This window comes from Poecile atricapillus, chromosome 1 (assembly GCF_030490865.1).
Source record: "Poecile atricapillus isolate bPoeAtr1 chromosome 1, bPoeAtr1.hap1, whole genome shotgun sequence".
Taxonomy (NCBI): Eukaryota; Metazoa; Chordata; class Aves; order Passeriformes; family Paridae; genus Poecile; species Poecile atricapillus.
Window position 1 is genome coordinate 11654582 of NC_081249.1, and position 25663 is coordinate 11680244.

Genomic DNA, 25663 nt, shown 5'->3' on the forward strand with positions numbered 1-25663 from the left:
TACTGACAGATTGAAGAACTCCAAACCAGCCAAACAAAGTCTGACTTTAGATCCTTCCTGAGCAACTTAAAATCCCAGGGTGCAGAATTTTTGAGACCTGGTTTGTAACTCTGAGAATTATGAAGTATTTTCATTGGTTTGAGCATCCTATGCATTACTGTTTAGTTGGAGGATTTGAAATCATATATTTGTAGGTTTGAGAACCAGAATATTCAACAGTATAACAACTGCATCTTTTGAACCCTCTCTGTTAAATCTGTTGAAGCAGCTTTGTTCTTGGTTTTCAACAATGTAACTTTGAATAGAACCACCAACTACTAACAGAAAAAATTTCAAACCAAGAAAAAAATACCATTTTCACACAATGCTTGATTACGAGAGTTAATTTCCTCCCTGCAAGATCTTGTGGAAGTTTAAAAGTACATAGAACTATGAAAAAATGTGAAATGGAGTTTGGAATAAGACTATTATAACAGACAGCAATGGAAAAATTCCCTGAACTACAAGTAAGAGAAGACTACGAAGTATTCTAGGGAAATGTCATGGTCACGACATTCAGTTCTTTCATTTCTCCTTATGTAACTACTATAGAACAAATGTGGAGATATGGATTCTTTCAGGGTAGAATTAGTACCTTTAAGAAGAACTTTTTCAAAGTTCTGTAATTAAATCCCAGAATCCTCTAACTGAAAACCATTTCCCAAGACTAAGAGTAGAAGAAAGCTTATTTCCATGAGCTACAGTACATGATAAAAGGGCTTTTAAATATTAAATGATGTATACAACCAATAATAAATGTATTCTGTATGAATATGTGTCCTATTTAAATTTCTCAGCATTTGTCTTCAATGCAGAATTCATTAGCTACTTCATTTGTCTAAGAGAAAACATAAATACACACAGTAACTACTCTCTTATTACTTCAATGAAAAATTCATATCTTAGGCTACAAATCTATGTTTTGTTCACTTGGTTTGCTATCTATTGGGAAATTAGTGTTGTAATTCTGCTTTTTGAAATTATTTGGGTGTTCAGGGAGAGAGAGAGAACATGAAGGAAAGCTGATTATTCATCTTGTTTTACATACATTTAATCCAAAACAGCTTGTATATGTTATTTTTTTATAGCTCAAAAAGCAGTACCCCTGGTTAATAACATCAGTTTTAAGATGAAATCACTCCTTATTTAGTTGCTACTGCAACATGACTTTTTTTCTTTTTTGTGTTCTTTATTTTAATTCAATGTATTCAGAATTACTCAAATTCTCTTATCTATGAAAAAAACATAGCAATCAGGATATCTGTCTATTAAGAAAGTGATAAATGTGCTCATAAAAGGTTAAAAAATAAATTACATTCCTTGAAACACTATTAAGTTAGAGTGATGAATAAGCTAGGAAAACTTTACCAAGATAAAACAAGATTTTCATGAAGTTTTTTGGCATTACTAAATTAGTATCTTAGTGATAATTATATATTTGGGTTTGTAAAAGAATATATTGGGTCTGTAAGTCATGTCACACCTACTCTTCTGGAAACTACTAATTTGTTATTTGGTATTAAGATATATCCCTTTTTATCTCATAAATGACTTATTTAAAAGCAAAAGTTGGGCTAGTTGTGTTGTATTTCTTCTTTCACTACTTTATGTACTCCTACCATTTCAAAAACAGAACACATCCGTGTTTTCATTCTAATAAATCTAAATGTACCCTTTGGTTCTGATTTAACTAAGAGATGGGACTGGGTGACAACAGGAAAAATGAAGAATGTAAAAAAGATGAACATAGAAAGCACATAATAAATAGAAATATCATGCACCATTAAAAGTTACTCTAAAACTAAATTTCAGTAAGAGCCCAAAGTGATGTCAGCTATTGGCAGCAGAGTCTGTGATAAGAGGAACTTCCAGTCAGCTGGATCATAGATGGATTTCCCCAGAGAGGCTCAAGATATGCTGTAAGTACCTGATGCAAACATAAGGCAGTTCCAGTGTCAACTAAAACACTCTCACATCAATACAAACCTTTAAAGACTCTTTTATATGAATAATATCTTCCTCTAAGGGAAGTTTATCGGAGGGTGGAGTTTCTGATGGACAGAAATGCCTCATGAAGGAAGCTGGAAATTTCAACATGGATATCAACCTAAAAAAGCAATTTATGAGAATTTTTTCTTCATTCTTAGAGCTAAACCTGATCTAAAATCACAATTAGCCCTAGGGTTCATTATGCTTTGGGCCATAATTCTGACACATACTGGGTAGTAAATGTTAGCGTTGATAAGGTGACAATTAGTCGTGTCAGTGAGGTTTAATTGCCAAACCACAGCCCCACTGCCTGAAACTGACTTTTCTTCCATAAAGTATGATGCTAAATGTACATTCATCTGAGAGGTATTTTCAAATTCTTTTCAGAGAGGAAACACTCTACTGACCTCCATCTCTCACTATGAAGAAGGCAGCATTGTTTCTCAGGTCCTGTGGAACAGCAATATGGAGGAATTTCTGTCAAAGGGGCCTTTACTCTCATCCTGTATTTATACATTTCTCTTCTTTGAGAATACAGACAAGATTATCATCCATGCTTTTCCCCCCCCTTTCTTGGAATCTGTCATTATTACTTTAACATGTGTACCTCAAAGAAAGAAATTAGAAAAGCAGCTTCTTGGAAAAGAACTGCTGCATAGTTTTCTGAAAAAAAGTGTTAGCTCGGATTCAAAAAGATTTTTTTAAAAAAGAGCAAGCCAAAACAAAAACCAGCCAAACAAAATATCCCTGAACAAAAAAGCCCAACAAACTTTCTTGAAACTTCTGTGATAATGATTATTTTTAGAAACAATTTCAGCTAGAGATTTTATCTCTATATCAGCTGCAGCCTATCATACTTTAAAGCTTTTGCCAATGTGAGACCTGTTTTAAATGCCAAATGCAGAGGAAATATCCTTCCTACCTTCTGCTTCATATTTCTGCAGTTAATGACATTTATTGTAATGTTTGCATAGGGTCCAAAACCAGAAATATCTATCCTTTAATGAATAGAAGTGTTGAAGAAAATGTATTTACCCCAATTTAATGTGTTTCTTTTTTCCTGTCATATTTTTTTCTTCTTTTTTAAATTTTTTTTTTGGTAAATAACTGGAAGCTTTCAAATGTCTAAAAGATAAGCAATTTCAAAACAATAGAACTGTCATTCTAGGGCTATTTTGCTACACAGTCTCTTTCCAAAGTAATTTTTTTTTCCTTAATTAATCAGCCCATACCATGTTTTAGAAAACTTATTTATTTAAGTAAGTATTGAGAAACAAATTAAAGAAATATTAGTCCTTTTTCCAAGGTAATGGAATGCTACTCCAGTTTGATTATATTCTGGTCATTTAGGTGAACACAGTCCTAGTCTGATTCATGCAAATTTATTTCAGTGAAATCATAAGAGAACAGAGCAAAGCAACTTTATTTTCATAAATCTTGTTTTTCTGAGAGGTCACCCTAAGCAAGACAGCAGTGCTGTAGTGAAGGGAATCATTGGAACCCACTGGATATTTATAGTTTATATGCTAAAGATGATAATTGTTGGCAATTAAAAATGATAACCAAGAGCCCGATGTACCGTGACCAGCACCAGAGATGACCAGGAAAGACATAGTCTTCAGTTTTGGTCAAAATTAGGGGAAAGATTTGGTTCATATGAATTATATTTCAGGTCTGAACAACCTATTACTCTTACTTCCTCTTATCATGTATATACCTATGTACACACACGGTTCTATGAATGTCGTGCCTACTTTTCACTTCATAAGGTATCGACTTCCTTGACAAGCAACAGTCAGAGAGGAAAGGTTTACATGGAAAAAAGTCAGGGTTTCAAGACAGATTGGTCCTGTTCCACGGGTATTTTCTCTTGTTACAAAACAGCATTAATGGCAGAGAGAGACATAACACTAAGCCTTGACCTCCTGGGGGAGCAGAATGACTGTTCCATCTGACCCCCTTTTCACTGCTGTGTGAGAGAAAGGGACTGTGAAATGGTCTGAGGGTCAGTGAGTGAAAGTTTTCCATGAAAGATGATAATCCAGGAAGGAACTTCAGCCTGCATTGTTATCCAGACAATACCTAAGGGGTAAATACAGTTGCAACTACCTATTCTGTAGCTCTACATGTTTCACAGCTGTCCTTTTCTATGTCTGCAATTATGAAACTCAGAGCAGTATTAATTCAAAACATTTCATTTTTTAACAGCTAGTTTAACTTTTAAAAAGAAAAAAGTCTTTCTATAAATCATTCAGGGTGACTGGTGTATTCCTCTGATGTCCAAATGCTGTTCGGCACATAATGAAATTATGCCAAGCTGGAATTACAGAGTCTGAAGTTAATATCTGAAGACATTTCTGTCCCTCAGAATGTGATCACAAGAGTTTATGACTGTGAAGGCAAGCAAAAAAAAAAGTGTTGCATGCCTCTATTTGTAGTAAAGATATTGGGAAATGTGTTTGAGAACATTTTCTGCTTTTTACTGAATGCAAAGCTAAAGATTGTTCCCAGCACTGCCACATCCAACCTATCTTCAATTTACTAGAAAAATCTAGATTAGCTAGAAATGAGCAGCTCTTACCTGCCAACACCACTACAGGATGTTTGACAGGCACAGGCAACCATGTATTGTGCAGTTTTCACTGCCAGTTTGATATGTTGCCTGGTTTAGGAGCGCTGGAAACTTTATAGACAGAAAAACAATTTAGACAAAACAAGAAGTGGGTGCTGCTGGGAAGCATTTTGCACAGCTCTCCTTCAAGGAGCAGGGGCAGCCTGAGATCCAGCAGCCAGAGAGGCTGGTAGCAGCATGGGAAATTTTCAGCTGACCATTATGGAAAATTCCACTGCCTGTCTTGGCTCTCAGAGCAAAGTTCAGTGTTTAATTTTGCAGCAGTTTTGATGAGATAGGAGCTTTAGAAGTGCAATGCAGCCATGAACTTAAAGGCAACGACCTGAAATTTGGGCAGGATGCTGACAGCAGACTGCAAGCGTTCTGCTTTCACATTTTGGGACAGGCAGAACAGGCTGTCACTAACTTCTGCTGTTTGCTGGTGGGTTCTGTTTGCTTGTTTTGATGTAATACTGACTTTCTGAGTGCAAATACTGATTTTTACCCTATGAATTAATATTTGAAGAAAAATCAATGATTTAAGCAGAAATACTTACAATTTAATGAGTTTAATACATTTAAAAATATACATGACCACACTGGTCTCATGACAACTGTCTCAAACTTCATTTTAAACCTCCAAAATACTATTTGAAGTTAGAAAAATATTCAGAGAATACCAAGTGAAGTCTGATATCCTGATAGAACAATGATGAATTTCAAATGCAAAGAGAAAAGAATCACCTCCTTTTTAGGCCATTGTCAAGAATTACTTCACACATTAATACTGATACCTGCTGCCAGCTGCTGAAATATGTGGCTGCAAAATATGTCTGGGGTGAAGGGATCTTGTAGTGACATGAGAGAATACCACAGCTATTTTCATAGAATCATAGTATCACAGAATTTTTAGGTTGGAAAAGATCTTTAAGTTCAAGTCCAGCTGCTAAAAACACTTAAAAACAAATACTAAAGCTGACACATTGCACAAGCTGAGCAGACTACATCGGAGTCCTTCAACATAAATGTTTGCAGTTTAGCCTGACTCTGGCTGATCCCCAGACATCAAGGGGTAATCATCACCACCATCTAGGAGTAATCTGGATTCTCCTTAAGTAGGGATCAATACATTTAAATTAAATTCTAGCCCAGGTAATACAATTTTCTTAATTTCCATTTTCTGGAAAAAAAAACAACCCCAAAAAAAAAAAGCCAATCCAAATTTGAATCTAGACAACACTTCAGTAAATATCTTGATTTGTCATTCAAGAGTTATTTTTTCCATTTCTATATCAGCTGCAGGCAAATTATTGAAAGATGTCTAGAAACAAGAGATCATTTAATTTCAAATGAAGTTATTTCTCCTGAATAGCAAAGAATCATGATGTCTTGAACCAAATTCTTTATCTACAAACCAGAGCAGAGAGGTTACTTCATCTTCTCTGTACTCTAATGTACTTCTGGGACCCTGCCTAATAGTGAGACTGGTAGTGCCACCTCCAAAACCATTCAAGTCTTATCTTCTCTGAGATGACCAAAGAGGGTGCCAATTATTGCTGACTGTAATGGCATTTTCTGTGATGTAGACATTGTCAGACAGGAATTACAGTGAGATATGCCTGTTAATTTCTAACAGGAGTTTAGTGCCTTTTTGTCCCTCTTCTCATGAATCTAGTACAGATGACTGAGAGATTAAGAGAGATTTTGAGTTCCTAGTCTTTGAATTCATCAGTAGTAAAACTAAAGTTTTTTTGCTTGTTTTTTTTAAATATCTCCAAACCTGGAACCGTCTGAACACCCCCAAAAGCTTCTACCTATGACTGCCCTTGTAATGCAGTATTGCAGTAGCTGTTTAGAATGTGTTTTCATTTATTTTGTTGGTAAGCCTGTTTTTCAAGAATGACTGCCAGACAGGGGTGACATTTCACTGACTCCAGCAGTGTCACAAAAATCATCATTTGATGGAGCTACTATGCAAGTTACAAAATTATGTCATTCATAAAAAAGACTTTGTGAACATTGTGATCTTTCAGGCAGCACATCCTAATAGTTCATTCCCTCTACTACTCAGGGTTTTTGAGCTGCATTTCCTACAATATCTGCCTTCTCTAACATTTCCTCCTCCCAAATTTCTTCACTTACACACAGTCTAAGTTCTCAATTATATTTCTTAAAATTTATTTATGCATTCAATATTCCATTGACCATTAACACTTGGCTCATGACTCTGAAAAAAAAGAGACTCTAAATAATTTTAGTTGTTTTTTCCTGGTGTACTAGGCAGAGATAAATCTTCCAGAAAGAAAACAATGGAATAGCAAGCAATTTTTAAAGGCTTGTTCTCTAATGTAAGCATTCACTTTTCTACAGATGAGATATGAAAAAAAGATTAGAAGAATTCTAAATGTTTGTCTAGTTGTCAAGCTGCCTCAGACTCACAATTTCAATATTTACAGCTTGCACTCTAACCTGTTTAACAATGCTTGGTGAAGTCCCAGGCATGTGGATCCAGTCTCAAGGGACAATCAGGATGGTGTAAAAACAATTTGGTATGTGGATACAAAAATACCACCTTAAATTTAGCAAACAAAATTAATAGTATTTCTGATTTTTCCTAGCTAAGGTGTTCTGCTTTCACTCAGTGCAGCAGGAGGAGGAGGGCTTACTGGCTGTAACAGATTATTTGTATAATAAAGCCATATTAAACATTAATTTTGTCTTTTAAAACCTAATATTCTTCATGCATTTATATTTCAATATTGTTTACTGTTTGCAGATGCAGAGATAAGATGCAGAGATATCTCGCAAATGTCTGTATAGATAGCTAACATAACTCTAGGGAGGGAGAAAAACAGGTTTATATATTTGACAGTGTTGTTTACTTTGTTATAATGCCATTTCTAAAATAAAAGTAACAAAGCAAGTAAAGGAGCATCATGCAATGGATTACATAGTAATAGCTTCAAAGGCAATTTGGAGCCTCTCACTTTTTATATTCCTTAGAACGAGCACAACAGTTATAAAGGCTTTCAAACAGGAAAAGGCTTTATGCTGCAGTTGAAGTATTTCATGATGACAGGTAAAGGCAAAGCTGACAGGTAAAGGCAAAGCTCTTCAACATATTTCATATAAATTCTAAAATGATTTTGAGAACTACCCTTTGGAGGGGCAGAGGGAAATCATGATTTTTTAAACAAGTAAATGATGTCTAGCCATGCTTTTGTCTGATGTTTTCACTGTTTCATTCCATACAAAGTTGGGCAGCAAACTTTCATGAAAGCATCATTTCAGTAAGATTCAGGTAGGGTACATTCATCACCAGGTAATATAAAAGGCAAAAATTTAACTAAATATCCATCACATTTGAACTTCTCAGGAGTTAGAATCTAAATAATTATGGCTTAAATTGAACAAATCTTGTATAACAGTTGTTATACAGCCTGCTGGTACATAAATGTTAAAATAAAACCTTACATAACCTTTTTTTTAACATAAATTAAAAACAAAATTTGGTGTGATAGCTATGACAATCCTAATGATGTATGTAGCAATATTCAATTTTTAAAAATCCATTTAATAGTTTAAAGAATGACAAATACTCTCTACTTTAGCTGTAGCAGTATTTTACCCATCCGAAATATTCATATTTTTAATTACTTTTCACAATGGCTTGTCTTGTTTTTCTCTCCCTCTGCTATTTCTTTTTAGAAATCAGTTGTACAGAGTAAAAAGAAATCTAAGCATATTCATTCCACTTCTATTGTTTTCTTTAATGGAATGTCAACAACTATTGTAGTTCTGAAGAGCTCCATTGTACCATGGACTGTTGAAGCCAACAGTGGGTTTTAAAAGCTGTGATTATAGCAGCCATTCATGATGACAGATACAACTGTATTCATTTAAATATATTCAGAACTTCTAACTACCTCACCAGTCTTTGGTGTCAATACTATCTTATGAAAAATGGTACAGATTCCCACAACAGGGAAAATCAGTTGCATTTACACTGGGCTTCCTGTAGAAAAAATAAATCATTGTCATCTCCACATGTATTTTTCCCATCTCCACTGGTGGAAGCCTCCTACTCCTTCTGTATTTGCATATGCGTTTTCTCCTGAACACCATATATCTTTAAGGGCGTGTTGTTGCAGTCTTCCCAGGCTCCCCTTGCACAGTAGAAAGAAATATATGTTTGTCTTAAACAAATGCTCTATCCACAACTATTCTACAGCCTTCTGCACACAGCAAAACTGTCATCTTACTTAGGAAAAAGTGTTGGTGTATTACTATAGGCATTAAGTCTGCCTCTTACCTCATAGAACTTCCTAAAAATATAGCAGGATTTTTAAACTGTCTTTCCCTTGTTAAATGTGTATTTTCCTTCCAAGGCAGAAAGTTCTATATATTTCTTCAAAGATGTATTACTTAAAATTTGGTAAAGGCCAAATACAGCTAAACACCTTTAAAACTGTTTTCGTTTTTCCTCACAAAACAAACAAACAAACAGAAAAGCAGCCTCTCCTCTCCTCTCCTCTCCTCTCCTCTCCTCTCCTCTCCTCTCCTCTCCTCTCCTCTCCTCTCCTCTCCTCTCCTCTCCTCTCCTCTCCTCTCCTCTCCTCTCCTCTCCTCTCCTCTCCTCTCCTCTCCTCTCCTCTCCTCTCCTCTCCTCTCCTCTCCTCTCCTCTCCTCTCCTCTCCTCTCCTCTCCTCTCCGAACCTCTCCTCTCCTCTCCTCTCCTCTCCGAACCTCTCCTCTCCTCTCCTCTCCGAACCTCTCCTCTCCGAACCTCTCCTCTCCGAACCTCTCCTCTCCTCTCCTCTCCTCTCCTCTCCTCTCCTCTCCTCTCCTCTCCTCTCCTCTCCTCTCCTCTCCTCTCCTCTCCTCTCCTCTCCTCTCCTCTCCTCTCCTCTCCTCTCCTCTCCTCTCCTCTCCTCTCCTCTCCTCTCCTCTCCTCTCCTCTCCTCTCCTCTCCTCTCCTCTCCTCTCCTCTCCTCTCCTCGAGTCTCCTCTCCTCTCCTCTCCTCTCCTCTCCTCTCCTCTCCTCTCCTCTCCTCTCCTCTCCTCTCCTCTCCTCTCCTCTCCTCTCCTCTCCTCTCCTCTCCTCTCCTCTCCTCTCCTCTCCTCTCCTCTCCTCTCCTCTCCTCTCCTCTCCTCTCCTCTCCTCTCCTCTCCTCTCCTCTCCTCTCCTCTCCTCTCCTCTCCTCTCCTCGAGTCTCCTCTCCTCTCCGAACCTCTCCTCTCCGAACCTCTCCTCTCCGAACCTCTCCTCTCCTCTCCGAACCTCTCCTCTCCTCTCCTCTCCTCTCCTCTCCGAACCTCTCCTCTCCGAACCTCTCCTCTCCGAACCTCTCCTCTCCTCTCCGAACCTCTCCTCTCCTCTCCTCTCCTCTCCTCTCCTCTCCGAACCTCTCCTCTCCTCTCCTCTCCGAACCTCTCCGAACCTCTCCGAACCTCTCCTCTCCGAACCTCTCGTCTCCATTTTCCAAGATTTTGGAAGATAAGAAGGAGATTTCTTTCTGTTTACTACTAGCCAGAAAACTCCATTAAAATTTAATGATTGGGTGTGTGTTTGTGTTTAATTAAAACACTTGAATATTTATAATTAAAAATACAAGAGATAAAACTGATTTTAATAGTCATGTGACTATTGTTTTCATTAGAATAAGTAAAAAAATCACCAAATGTCTCTTAGATGTAGATAAAAACACTTTTCACCCTCTTACTTTTAGCATAACAGTTCACCAACCCAGTGCAATTTTTTTTTTTTTCTTTTCTCAAAATCCTTTACAGACTACAGGTTTAGCACTTGATTAGCTTCTCTTTTAATGACTGAAATTGCAGAAAACAAATTTCTTTCCATACTAACTTGCTGACAATGCTGAGAAGCATGGAAAAAATAAATACACTTCTTCTATGCATGTTGAAAACACAATCCACATCCTGAAAATTTAACTAGATTTTATCAGTTGCCATAAGCAAACAGGAATGAAGACCACCTCCAAATCAGTTTTTGAATCAGAATTGCATTTCTTACTCTACTCATTTTATTAGTCTTCCATTATATACATGAGCAGAAACTAAAAGGACCTTCCACACATGTAGTTATTCACTCTGCAACTATTTATTTGTTAAAAAACCTCTCCTATCTGTTCACAAAATCCTTTTAAAATACCAAAAGTAAATTCATCATTTTTCTGTTGACTCTGTATAGGATTTTTAATTAAGTTAATGCAAGTTTTCTGCCCTTTGATACTATGAAGCACTCAATTTAATAAGGGAACCAGATCAGCTGTCATGTTTTCTTAGAGGAGTGACTTTGCTATACATCCAAAAACTGAAAGACAGCTTTGAAGTCATGAAAGTCTTTTAATTTGGCCTGAAAGGCCCAACCCTCCTATATTTTATATTGCTTGGGTAGTTTCCTTTTTTAATTAAGTAGCATTTTTAAGAACTGCTGTTTTCAAAGGACAGATAAAACAAAAAAAAACCAACACTGATAGTTATGTGTCTTATGAAACAATTAAGTAAAAACAGGACTCTGAACAAGTATTTAAAATATTTTATTCTAATTTATATATACTCTAGTCTAAAGGAAAATGCCTTCAGTGCTTTATTCTTTCTGCCCACCCCCTAGTAGGCACTTCTACCTGTATGTATTTCTGAGTGGAATTTATAAATCCTTGTTCTCTCAGCTTTATGTGCATATCAAAACTACTATGACAGATCACAGAGATGTTTTTGAACCACATAGACAAGAAGACATCTAGAGCAGAACACTACAGACATTAGCTTTTGAAAATATGAGATGTAATCTGCCAACTACCATTTATAATATATTGGAATAAGACATTACAGAACACATGCAAAACCATTTTGAAATGTCCTTGACTTTTCAAAAGCCAGACTAGATATTTCAAGCATTTTTCTTCAGTCTTTTGAGTCTCTCTTAGTAAGTGAAATAGCTGCATAGGACTATTTCCTATTAAGTGTAGAGCTTTTCTTTTTGTGCACAAGAATAGGAAGAAAAATAGATGTTTTTCCTGTTGTGATCACATAATCTCCACTAAATGTCATATTATCCACATCTTGCAAGCGTCTTTTCTTCCTAAATCTCAGTTCCTGCCCTCACATTCATCCTAATAAACTGTCATTGTCCAAATGTAACAAAAAGTCTAGGTAGTGCTAGCTGTATGAAAATGACAAACAAGTCACCTAGCCTTAATTTTTCGTTTTTCCTGGTGGTGTCAGAGTAGCTCCTCAGAAAACTGAATTTACTCCTAAAAATCTAGATATTAAATTAAAAAAAATAAAAATGCATATCCAACCCACACAAAGGAATGAGCCTATTTCTATTTAAATTAGCTTATCACAATGCATTTTTTGCCCTTTGCCTAGTTATTCATGAGTGACTTTTTGAATTCTGAACACTAGCTCAAAAAATTCCAAATAATGAATGGAATTGTTTTGAGGAACAAAACAGCTGAAAGTTTAAAACAGGATGTCAGCAACACTCTGCCACTGCTTGGAGGGGTGTCTGCTGGGCTGGAGGCTGTGGCCAGGTGGGAAGGTGATCACCTTGGCCCCGCAGGAGAAGAGGTCCCTGCTGCCTCCGTCTCAGGGGATTATTTTTGTGCTGCCTCTCTTCCTGAGGGAGACCTGAGTTTTGGCAGATGGGTGGTTTGCTGGAGGGCAGGAACAACCAGAGAAGTGTTTGTGGGTTGGCAGCATGACCCCTCAAAGGCTCCTCCTGCTGCTGAACATCTCGGTGTGACACCAAGACCCAAAATGCGTTGCTGGTTTGTGTGTTCATGGGGCAGGCTGGGCAAAGAGGTTTTGAGAGAGAATGGCCTGGGCCACTGAAATCACAATCTGAGAGGCAATTGCTGACTCCCAAATGCAAAGATAGGAACCTTTCAGTGAGAATGCAGAGTCAGAGGGGATAGCATGTTAGGACAGGTCCAGCATGGGATGCCATAAGGCAGCTGATGCTTGGACACTGGTGCCAGCCTCAAAGCTGTGGAAGAACCAGATGTTCACAACAAGTTGCACTTCTCTCTTGGATGTGCATGGAAGAGACAAGATTTCCCAGCAGAGCTATACGACAAGATAACAAAAATCACCTCTCTCCTCAGCTCTTTACCCACCTGGGCATTAAAGACTACTGATAGCAACATTAAAAATGCCCTGTTAGAAGATACATATAAGTACTGAACAGAAATAAGAGCTTAAAATAAATTCACCATCTCTACACTGAAGCATCATAAATCACCTACTTTCTAATAAAACATTTATTCTGTTTACAGCAGCTCTCAAACCAAAACCTTTGTTTTCAAAAAGGACTCATTTTTCTTTATATTTAGTGTGTGTTGAATTGAGAATAGTGAAGTATAAAAAGAAAGTTTCCAGTTGTCTTGTAGTCACAATCATCATTTTCAAGTAAAACACAGAATGAAAAAGGGCAACTTGGTGTTACATATGAAGCACAGTTCATTCTAATTTCCAAAATTAATCAAAACAGCAATATTTTAATAAAAACCCCTATATTTGTTTTGCACACTGTAGCTAGCTTAAAGAAATGCATGCTGTGAATCCATCCTAAGAAAACATAAATACCATGAAATATAATAACAGTAATGTTGCTTTGGACATATCAAAATAAAAGCAGTATATTTTATTAGACCAACTGTATATTAAGCCCCTGAGATTTAAAGACAGCCTTGTATACCCTAAAGCTTGCACTTTTTTTTCCCCAGCTGTACATCTTGTTTAAAAAACAAATAATATTTCTGCTACAGATTGGTACTTGTCTGCTTTGAAAAGCTGACATGAATTATTGCACTTGTTTTATAACAAGGAAATATTATGTAGAGCCAGCTTGCCATTTCCAAAGGTTATAACCATAACAACCATGAAAACTTAAAGTAGGATTCATGTGATTTAGATGCCTATATTAAAAATCTACATTTGTTTGTCAACTAAAGCCCTTGGATAGCCAAGAGATGGAAGCGGAACTCCGTAAAGCTCAGCTCATCTGATGTTCAACACATTGGCATAAAAAGGATACCAATCCCACCATGGAATTGCCAGGAAGAGCAGCCAGTTCATATAACTGGGTGTAAATATTAAACTTGGGTGGAGGAGTCTTATCTCTAGGAAAAAAAACACACAACAGGTCATGTACTCACCATAAAGAAACTTTCCACAACTTGAGTAAAAGGGACTATAGGCTCCACAAAGAGCTTGCTAAGGGCTGGGAATGTTCCTTGTCATAGCAAGTGTCTGAGGAAATAGAATCCTCTTGTTGGACATGGGAATAATGAAGTGAGGTGAAACGGAATGATTTAGAAAGGGAGCAAATCTTCAAGTATCTTTCTACTCTAGTTCTTCCATCTTCACTTTGTTTAAAGAATGTGGAGGAAATTCACTGATTTATATCACTCCTCAGTCATGTTTCTATGAAGTTATATCTAATATTTTTAAATTAATCCAGTTCTGGATGTGAATATAATACTCCAAAGCAAAGACAAAAACTGCATTAAAGAAATGGGAAAATGTAATTTCTGGTTCCAATTTCTTCTTCATATACAAAAAAATTATTGTGTGTTATCATGTTAACACAATAAAAAACAAAAAAACAAGCTGGTGAGATTGCTTTTCTATATTAAGCTCCCATATAGATAAGTAAAGTCTCAGAAGTTAAATTATAACACAATTTTGATTTAGTAATTTCTATTCCCTTTAACATATCTTTAATTTTTAAATTTTTCAGATAAAGTACCCAAGAGTTATTTCTCTTGATTGCTCTTGACTTTTTGCTCTATATTTCCCAATAAGCCAGTAGGTGTTTTATCAAAATTTATACCAGTAAGGACTGAAACAAACTGTTTACCAAAGTGAATAAATTGGGAGGAACTATAGTTTCAGACATTAGGAATTAAAATCTGTACTTTATAGTCATATAGAAATAGATGGGCAGGTTTTCCTTTTTTATTATGGTAAAAAAATAATTTCATCTCTTGTTCATCCTCTTTTGGAGAGTCACTATGCAGCTACCCTGCATTTTGCTTGTTACTATAGCATGAAGAAAGAATATTTAAATTACCTTTAGAAAATTGTTTCATTCATTAATTGAAAGAAATTGCATGACAGAATAACAATAAAACATCAGGGTGATTTGAAGAGCTGGATTTTTTAAAAATTGATTTAAATTTTTAAAATAACATCAGTTCTGATCTTTCATAAGCAAAAAGTCAAAAGATGAAATATTGACCCTCTAAGTCAATGGGCAAATGGACACTAATCTCAGAGAAACCAAGATTTCAGTCTTGGTTCACACTTGTAATAGAATTCTAAGTAATACCTGTTTCTTAAATTTGATATGCAGCTTTTCTATTGTTTACTTACTGTGATATTTTGGGTAACTAATTAATACTATGACACCACAGCATGAAAAAAAGCCTTTTTCTTCCTTGGGGCTTGGTGATGGGGAGATGACAATATTTCTGAGGGTGTCAATACACTTTAAGAGAAGTTACTCTTTTAATATAGTGGAATATATATTGGATAACTTCTAAATGGTTTTGAGGCTGCTATTCTGTTAACACACATATCCCCATGTGATATTGCTGCAGTTAAAATGAGGTGTCTTTCCTTTTCTTCTGTCAACAAAAATTTTCTATGTCTAAAAACAATTGCAATGATTTCAGGTACATGTACTGTGGAATCTGAACATATGTCTTACCAATATAATTTTGCCTAGCAGCTCTGAACTTAGAACTTCCCTAAGCCATTTCAAAGACACCGAAAGCATTGGAAAATTATTTCCATCTTAAAGCCAAATATTCAGTTAGTCCAATTGTGTACTGACTTTTTAAGAATGTGTACAGATTAGTTTTAGGATGGGGGGAACACAAGGTCCATATACTATTGTACTGGTACATTTTATACTCTGGTTTATTAAAGTACCATTCTGGAAGTCTCCACTGTACATATAAATTATCTAAAGCAGTATAAGGAAAGCTTTGGAAATGCCAGATGCTCAGTTAGGACAGTGTTGGTGGATTTAACATACTCTAGGGGAACGTAAAAGTAAAATGAAGTCTTCTGATTCCGTAGCAATAACGTGAAACTAACATTCAATGTAATTTATCTACTTCTTAAAAGGCAGTTTAAGAAGCATCTTGGGTGCCTTAACAACAGATTTATTTAATTTTGTGAGCTATTATTGAACTACAAGTTTATATGTCTTTTATGTCTTTAGTAGTCACTAAAATATTTTTGTGATAAACTTTTGCTGCAAATTCTTTCTCTCAGCAGAATGTAGTTCGTCTTAACAACCCCACTGCACTGAACTGAAACAATCATCCTGGTAACAACATCCACTCGCATTGTTTTTATTTCAGTATTCTCATATGACTCATGAAGAAAGGGAAATTGACTCACACAAACAAACTTTCATTTTGGAAATGTCATTTCCCTATTTTTTTTTCCCTCACTGATGTAAAAAACCAAATTTGTTTGGACTTATTATTTTACCTTAGTCTTTAACCTTACACACAAAGCCAAAATTGAAAAAAAATTTTGTTCAGGAACAAAAAGTTAATATAAATTTAAAAAGACATCAGGTTTTCATAACACTTAGAAATATGCAAAATTGTTGTAAATTTAAGAACAGTATGCACAGTAACGCATTGCATTTCTTGCATAATGTCCAATTTATTAATTTAATTTTAGTTTTTCATTTTAATTATGGACTAAGATTTCTTCTATTTTTTTTACCAATTATTGACACAATGCCTAAATTTTACTGTCACTGGGTTGTCCACAGGGAGTGCAGGACTCCAGCAGGAGTCACGACTGCATCCTCAACTAGTGGGCACATCCTGGAGGACTTTTGGTAAATGACAGAAAAAGAGCAGCATCCTGTGCATGAAATAAGATATTCTCCAGAATGAAGAGCATATAAACACATCACCCAAAGGGAGCAAGTTATTCGTCAGCTCTTATTTTAGGGAGAGAAAATTTTCCTTCTAAAGCCCATAGATTCTGTTTTATTAGATAAGTTTTGACTGCCCTGCTTTGCCTACTTCTTTGAATTACTATCTAGAGGATCTTCTTACTACCCTACTATCAAAGTTACTACCCTAACTGTGATAGGAATAATCTCTAATAATTAAAACTTGTCTTTGTGAGCATCCCAACTCAGCATATGACAAAGAAAGAAATGTCAAAAGGTCACCAGCAGCAGGGTTGAAAATTAATTTGGAATTTTTTCTCCCTTTAACTTTTGCATCTCTTCTTTGGCTAAACCAGCTGAAGCTGGTTTTCTAATTCATCATTTCAACTTATAACATAGAGTACATGACATTATCTGCTCTTCCTTTGAAGTAAAAAACATAAAGCTTTGCTCACTGCTGTCTTCATATAAGTCTGGCTTTGAATAACCCTCTAAACCTATTTATAATAAATATGTTAAATGAACATTTCCAAGAGAATATTTTATCAAACATCGACATAATGTTTTGATTATTATTACTCAAATACACACAGGAAATTAATTTAGGCCCATGTTTTCAGGCGCATTAAAATGATTGCACTATAAAAGAAAATCACTCATTTCTAATTTACAAAAAAAAAATTCATCCCACTCTTTAGCCATAAATTTGTTAAACCTACAGGATTTAATGCATTTTAAAATGCTAGGTTAGTGTTTTGAACATGCTGCTTTCATAATGATTCTATTGTTTGCTTTATATTTTATTAGTCCTAGCATGAAATAATGGTAAATAGAACTTCTATCTGAGTATGTTCTGGAATTGAATAAAATAAATGATGAACAAAAGAATGAACAACACCTCTGATAATTATTAGGATCAGCTAAATCCAGGAGTCACTGGGTACATTCAATATAGTTCATATCAGTCATTAACTTCAGCAACCAAGCAGAGTCTGTGCTAAAGCTCTAAATGCTTACAGAACAACTCTCTTTGTTCTTTAATGCTTTTCTCACCTTGAGCCTGCTAAAAAGAATGAAGAACACACTTATGTCAGCCCTTCTCTGCATTCTGATATATTGAATGAGAAAGAGCAGCACACCTGGAAGAAATTGAAGCCAACATTTTTGGGGAAAAAAATGGTGAGCATTTTGTCTTATACATTTAAAACACAGTCCACTTAAAGCAGGCTATAACCTTCCAAGTAAGTGTGTGTGTGTGTCCCTTTCAGGGTTTTTTTGTTTGTTTTTTATTCACAATGTATAGTGGCTAGCTGTATATAAAAGATCCACATTTTTGAGCTAGGTATATACCTGTAGGTATATAGGTTTAATTATAATTATTTCTTCATACTATTTATTTTTACAGTGATCAGCTCTAAAAATACATACATACATGTAGTTATTTAGGATTTCCCATTATGCTAATGATGATTAAATCTGTCAGAAAGCAAAAGAGCCAAAACTTATTCAACATAACCCACACTTTAGGCAGAACTAAGAGTTGACTACAGCATAAATGAATAAGAAAAATTTAATTCCTTTTTTTTTTTTTTGCTTAAAAAAACCTAAAGATGAAAAAAGTAATGGGTTGAAGAAGGAAAGAGTAAACAGGCACTTTCAAGATTGTTGCAAAAAATTTGTTAAACCAAGCGGGGTGGATTTAAATATTAAAAATATTACTCTAGCAATTTATTATTCCTGTAGCTTGATTGTAAACATGCTGGAATCTGTAAATCTGAAATTGTGCTCATTCCAGCAGAAGTTCTCCCTAATTCAACTAATCATTGAATAAAGAATACAAAGGGTATCTGTGAGGAAGGGCTTCAGGATTAAGAACTCACTGATCAGCTCTGATTCCATCTGCAAGGTACAAGGTTTTCTTACTTTTGACAGAATGGGAAAAGTATCTTAAAACTTAAAACTAAAACAGAATAAGTAAAGTTCCAGCTGCAAGGCTGATGGGGTCTGTTTGCTTTATGATGTTCATGATGGAGAACTATATGTTATTGCAGTGGGGACAGGTATATTGTATCTCAGACACAGGCTGGACTTCCTTTGACCTGAAGTAAACACTTCAAAAGCAGATAGAGTTTGCAAAAGCCTCAGTACTATAAGTTAAAAAAGAATATTATTAAACCTAATATTTAAATAAATCACTGAAGGAAAGTATTTTTGACCCATGTTGTTCACTATGATTAAAATAACAGTATACTTTTTTTTCTAATAGGATTCTTTTTCCCAATACTAAACACACTCTTAATTATGTCAAACAGCAGGTATGCCTTAATTAAGATTCCACATATAAAATAAAATCTCTTAATCGGAAGTATAAAAGTCTACAAATGACTGCACATTGTGGGACATTTTAAAATGTGTAGTTGCATAACCACAAACCAAAAAACTCACCAATTATGCTTTTTAGGTGAGTATTTTGATTAATTACAAGATAAAATAATCAGCATATAGTTTTTGTTTCGCAAAACAGGGAATTTCTAGGTCCTGTCTCAGAACAATAAAGAAATTGATTCAAATTACATAGACAATAATATTTTTTTCAGTGTGAGATACAGATCTTCAAAAAAAAATTGTTTCCACTAAGATCAAAGAAAAAACTACCAAAAATCTGAAACACAACAAACAAACAATGTAATAGTTGTTATTGCAAAAATGTACTGTAAACAGGTACCCAAGGTGGCATTTAGTGCTTATACTTTAAAATAAGGACAATTTTTTTTTTCTCATTTTTTAAAAGGAAAGGAAATTATCTTTTCTTTAGCTTAGGGGTTTTCAGCTGCTATTCTTAGAAGAGATGGATACTGTCTATTGAGTTTGGTCTTTTTCAAAATATCTGAATTCCCTTCTTATTTTTCAACTTTAATAATAAATCAGAATATGAGCCATTCCATGTTTCAATATGAGGCACACAGATATTCAAGGGGCAAAGCATAGAGGTTATCATAACAAGAATATACAACACCAATATTGAAAAGAACATGTTTATAATTACATCCATAGTTAATAATCTGTAAGAGCAGCAGGTTTCCCTAAAAGAGACAGCAATTCTGACAAAATCCATGGGTAGGAGAAAGAAAAGCATCCTTAAGTGGTGACTGTCCACAGCTGCCTGGAGAGAAGAGGTGGTGAGGAATAGGTGTAACAAAAATTAGTACTGTGGGTGAATCTATCTGTTTGTTCTGTTTATTCACATAATATTATGAAGATAATATGAAGACCCATAGTACTACTAAAGGAGTTTACTAATTTGGAGGTTGTCCTTAAATCTGCTGGGGTTTGCAGAGGTGGAGATGGAAAAGTTCTCTTCCTATGAATTCATTCATTTTTAGCACATCAAAATCAGCCAAGTCTCTCTCTGTCTCTTTCTAGTTAAATATTAAATACTGAACTCCTACCTACACTACAAGTGATGAATTACATTTTTTTTTAAACTATTCCTACAAATAGTAACATGAATCTGATTCCAAAGCTTTTTTCCTTCCTTTTTTCTGTCAGTATGTTGAAATATTTCTGTGCAGTGGAGCACCAACCAAAGGGAGAGAAGGGATCACTTAATAATGCAGTAAATATGTACTCTTGAAATCCAGGTATCAAATATTGCAAAAGGTAATTGACATTATTCTGGTATAAATCACACACTTGAAGAATCTTACTCTGCTCTCTTTATATCAGAGTCAATCAAACAGAGTATATGGACGTTTATTATGAGGTTAATCACTCAACAGTAATTGCCTATCTGTACTGACCAAATAAACCAATGTTATACATCAACAAAGAGGATTCTGGTTATTGAGTTTAAATACATATGATTGATTACTTGAACCTCCCAAAACAACATCAACAATTTGATTCCAGACACTTCCAGCAGTGGAAAATTGGATTTCCAATAGATCATCATTTCTGTTAATGTGGAGGGAAAATGTGATACTGTGAAAGAGAAAACAAACTTTTCACCACTAAAGGAAACTGTTGCAATTCAACCTAATGCTCAACATAAGAGTGTTACTAGTTGTTGCTGTGCCTCAGATTTCGATATTAGACAAAAAAATGGTCAAGAACAGCCCACGTAATTATTCTGGAAGACTTGTTTCTTGGCTTACTAGATATTTTGAAGGTGCAAGAACTTATACATGCAAGCCTCCTTGTAAACCATATGGATCTAGTTCACTTCTAATTTGCCAGGAAAATCCTTCTTCTGCCTTCTTTTAGGAAATATACCATGAAACTACACAGAATTACATAGTTCATGAGAAAATCCTGCCTCCCATTGTAATCCTGGAATTGTGAAAGCTCATTTTTTTCCCTTACATGTATGTTCAGTTTACATAATTGTAAAATGGAGGTTAGGTCTGGTGAGAAATTGAAAACTAAATGGACCATTCTTAACATTGTTCTGCTGCTATGGATGTTACTATTACAGCATAAATTTTGTTTTCATTGATAATGGATTTTAAACATTGATATGGTAGTTTTAAAAGTAGGTTATGTTAAATGCATCTTATGCAATTTCTGTTTGCTGAATTATAGAGTTTATTCATGTTACATAATTACTAAGTGGAACTTAATACTTTGAAATGTTTTCGAAGCCAAGACTAAATGGATTAAAAATATAATCAGACAAATGCAAAATAGATTAATTGATAACCACAGCACATGACAATTGAGATCAGAAAGTTCTTGAACTATGAATTAGAGAAAGTGGGGAGAGATTAACAGAGGGAAAATTCTCCTGTCCCTCCTCATGTGCTGCTCAAGCACCTGTCACACACTTGCAATGGTCCCACTGGGACAGAGTTACTGCTCTTGGGTTGAGGCCACAGCTGTTCTCATGTTCAAAGACAATTAGAGCTGGTACTGTGGAGTTATTGCTACATCTATTTTATGTCTCAAGTAATTTAATCACATGGCAGAGTATGCTAGACATAATGTTTTGGGACTTTTTTCTGTAAGAGGTCATGTTTTCTGAATTTACCTGTTCCTTGACCACATTTTCCACTCAAAAAAAAAATAAAAAAAACCAAACAAACCGAAAACAAAAAACCCACACCACGAGCAACCGTCAGGCTTTTGGAACAGAACAAAACTCAGACTTGTCAAGGTATTACAGATACCACTGTGAAGTATTCAGGACAGTTTTAATGTATCAACCATTCATACCTAGGCACACAGCAAAGCTGTGTGCAAAAAATACACAACTTGAACCATAATATTCAGTGGGGTTTTTTCCAAATATGATAGAAAAAGTCTGCAATTACCTGTAACTGTCAACTCTGTAGTTCTTCTGACAACAAAGAATCCATATTTTAGCTCACAAGTGTAATTTCCAATGTCGTCCTCTCTAACTTCCCGAATGACAAGAGTGTCCTTTTTAAACACAATACTTGATCTCCATGTCTTTGTCTTGCATTCCTGTTTAAAGAGAATATAAAACTTCAGGGATTGTGTTTTTACACTTAAAATTAACCACTGAGGACAATGCTGCCCAAAGTCAAGGTGGCTATACATTTATAGCTATAAATGTATATAAACTAAATATGCAAAAATCCAGTCTATTTCGATGTTAGCTAAAATTAATTTTATCACCTGATTTGATATTTATGCCTCTGGCTAGAAAAGGGAGTTGATTCCTTTGGTGGTTTTGGTTTGGTTTTTTTTAACAGTTGCTGATTGGCTCATATTTAATTTACTTATTTAGCATTACACTTATGTCTGCAATCTATGACTTTTATATTACCAGCCACTCAGGCTTCAGGGGAATTTCTTTTTTTCTTTGTAATTCACTTTAAAAAATATATTTAAAAACTGTAGAGAAACAGAAGATGAGAATGAGGAGATATAAGGGTGTAATATATTTCTTTCTAAAACCATCTCTGAACCTAGAAAAATTGCATTCTTAATCTGAAAAAGTATTTTATTGCAGACACAAAATCCAAGATGAGAATAAGCAAATAGTTGGCTACATTTCTCCTACCTTAGATATACTATCAGTTAATTTGGACATTATCTTTCTGGGCCACAAAATTCCATTTTTTAGATAGCCCAGTCTTGTATAGCATAATTAATTCTACTGCATTACCCACAGGCAACACCACTTGCAAGAACTTGGCCCTTAAGTAATGATCTAGAAAGCATTACACAGTATTGAAATAAAGTTATTGAAAAAAACAATATATTTGCAAATATAATCTTAAGTATGTAAAAAATATGTAGAAACTGAGGCTTTGGTAGTATTTGCTGAATTTTATGCTGCAAAACTAAGCTGTTTATTCAGGTAAAGCATACACTGATATCTCATACTGTCAACTAAAAGAAGCATTTGAATTTCTCAATTAGCTCATTCTTTTCTACCATTGGTCCTGTTGCTTTTTCTTGACAAAATTAAAAACAACTCAAGCTTCATAACACATTTTGATCAGGAGAATCATAAGAACATTGAATAATATATATTTGAAGGTATAAATCTCTTGTGTTCCTTACCTTATACCACAGAATTTCAGGCTCCCTAAATGGAAATAAAAAATCCTCAATTTCAGGACATGAGATTTCCTTGCTTTTGCTAAGTTCAGCTTTTTCAAAATATTTCATCTTTGAATTGTAGCAGAGTCCAGTGTCATTTTCACCCACCGTCAGCGAAATGGACACTTTCATGCAGTAGGTTGAGTTTCTGTAATGCAATAAAAATAGAAAGAAAAGTCTAATAAATTGGAACTTGAGCAACACACCATGAGCCACATATTCATCAGCGCTGAGTATGCACTAAACAGGGAGTGGTAACGTTTTACAGGTATTAATTAAAAACAATCTTGTGACTTGTTATAGAATGAGGGATGTTTCAATCTAAATCACTGCCAGTTTGTTGACCACAGCCTTCAATGCCCATACTCCCAGGACAAAATATTCTGCATTACTTACAGACTTCATGAGCTTGTGTTTTCTCCTAAAACTAGTTACTACATCTGTTTCTGGATGTTGGTAAGTGGGGCAGATAGAGACATTCCACTATGCAATTCAATCAGGCAAAAAGGCAAAACTGCTTGACATGATTTTATAATTTTTTCATTTGAATTTCCAGGTGGGGAGCAAATGAGAGTATAAATGAGTTGAGTACTCCCTGGGAGCACACTGTGATGGTGTAGGACTTCTCTCCTACTGTTCTGTAAATGCATTTTACCCCTGGCCTTCTGACAGAGGGTCCTGCAGAGAGCACTGAGGAAACATTCACCTCCTCATCATCGTTCTCATCCTCTATGAGCTGATTGCTTATTTATAATGGACTTGTATCAGACATGGCAGAATCTCAAAGATCAATTTCCTAGTATCTGATTCCTTTTCCTGTTCAACAAGAGGGGATAGAAATACTTAAGAATAAAGAATATTTAATTCAAAGAACTCTATAGTTCAGAACTCTACAGAAAATGTAGCCTTGTAAGTAACTATCAAATTAGAAAATGGTCTTAGAAATGTAAATTTTTGAACAGAATGACCCTTAGCTATCAATCTAATCTGTGGACTTGTAGGGAAAACAAACACAAAATTATTTCCTTATAATGAAGAAGTATAATTTGTTACTGTTTGAGAATTTGGCTGTATAAAGCAAATAAAGTTGTTCAAGCTTTTTCCAAATCAAATAAAAGATCCACTGAATATGGATCACTCTTGCTGCATTTAAGCTAGTAAGGAGCCAATTACCATTCTTACCTGTACATACAATTGAAAATCACTCACTTTTTAGAGAATACTTTTTCATTAGTGTAAATAATGTTGTTTTTTCATTATGGTGTTACTTGGAATATTTTATTTATTTGTTTGTTTATCATGTGTCTTGAAAATATCATAAAAAGTCACTTAATTCTGTTTTTCCAAATTGGTAAAATGCTTTTTCTTTTTTCTTGGAAGACTGATTCCTTGGAAACAGGTTCTGAAAAATTCAACAAACTCTGAGGTTTCAGACTAAACTAGATGGTATTGTCCTGTTATTGGATGACAGGAACAGTATGTAAGAAGCCATTTGGCTATGCAATTTTCACATTTAAATATTTTCTTTGATTCTGTCCTGTGTGTTTAACCATCATGTTTTCATCATGTTACTGAATTTCATTATTTATATATTTCTAGAAGGGCATGGCAGGGGGAAAAAAGGGAGGACATTTTACTCTCTTCCCAGCCTCTGAAGAAGCAAGGTTAGTAAAATTTTTACATAGGCATCCTTCAATATTCAGAGTGAATTTTTCAAAAATTATGATTAAATGTTTTGATGTACTAAAGAACTCTGTTCTGCAACAGTGACAATGTCAATTGCCAGAGACAGAATTTTGTCTGAGGCACATCCAAGTTTCCATCGCAACAGGAGATCCTTTAGCAGATGCAGCTGAGGCTTCCTGCTCCATAAGAGAAGCATTTTGGAAATATTTCAGAATGTTTAAATTCATTGTTTAAAGTGGATCTTTCTAAACTGTCAGATACAAGGTACTGAAAATTTTTGGGTGGATTTTTGTCAGTTGAGTTCTCTAACTGAATTTTCTTTCAAAAGCTCAAAGAATTATTAAAACAACCTGCAGTTCTGGATGCCCACTGGTGATACAGACTTCCTTATTTCAGTTCTAAATACTAACTGCACTGTCAGTCTGACTCATCTCATGCTCTGTGTCAGAAACCAAGGCTGTTGGGATGAAAGAAAACCCAAAGAGACGGGTACAGAAGGCAGAGCAACATCAAGAGTATGCGGTAAGAAAGCCAAGAAAATGGACTCACAGTGCAGAAAGGGAGAAAGAAAATTAAATAGTCCCTAGGTAGGAATGAAGAAGAAGAAAGAAAGGATGAGTTTGCTGATTTCAGCTAGAGAATGAAGGATACAGTAGATGTCAATCCCCTGAGGAAACAGAAGGAGTAGCAGGCAGCAGAGCCCTCTGGAGCACACACATACTGCAGAGGGTAAAAAACGCTCACGTGTTAGAAGCAAGAAAGTTTTCCATATGTCTCTTACCAGAGGGACCAGATATGAAATAAATAAAAGA

General features: G+C 35.2%; 1 protein-coding gene across 1 annotated transcript in view; it reads right to left on the bottom strand.

Annotated features, from left to right (window-relative positions):
• The window catches only part of IL1RAPL1 (interleukin 1 receptor accessory protein like 1), a 663496-nt gene that overhangs the window by 235230 nt on the left and 402603 nt on the right, over positions 1 to 25663 (bottom strand). Inside the window, exons 4-5 of the mRNA XM_058829526.1 lie at positions 23127 to 23313; positions 21905 to 22058 (exon numbers count right to left, since the gene is read on the bottom strand). Coding sequence (XP_058685509.1) covers positions 21905 to 22058; positions 23127 to 23313 — 341 coding nt within the window. The remainder of the gene's footprint in view (positions 1 to 21904; positions 22059 to 23126; positions 23314 to 25663) is intronic.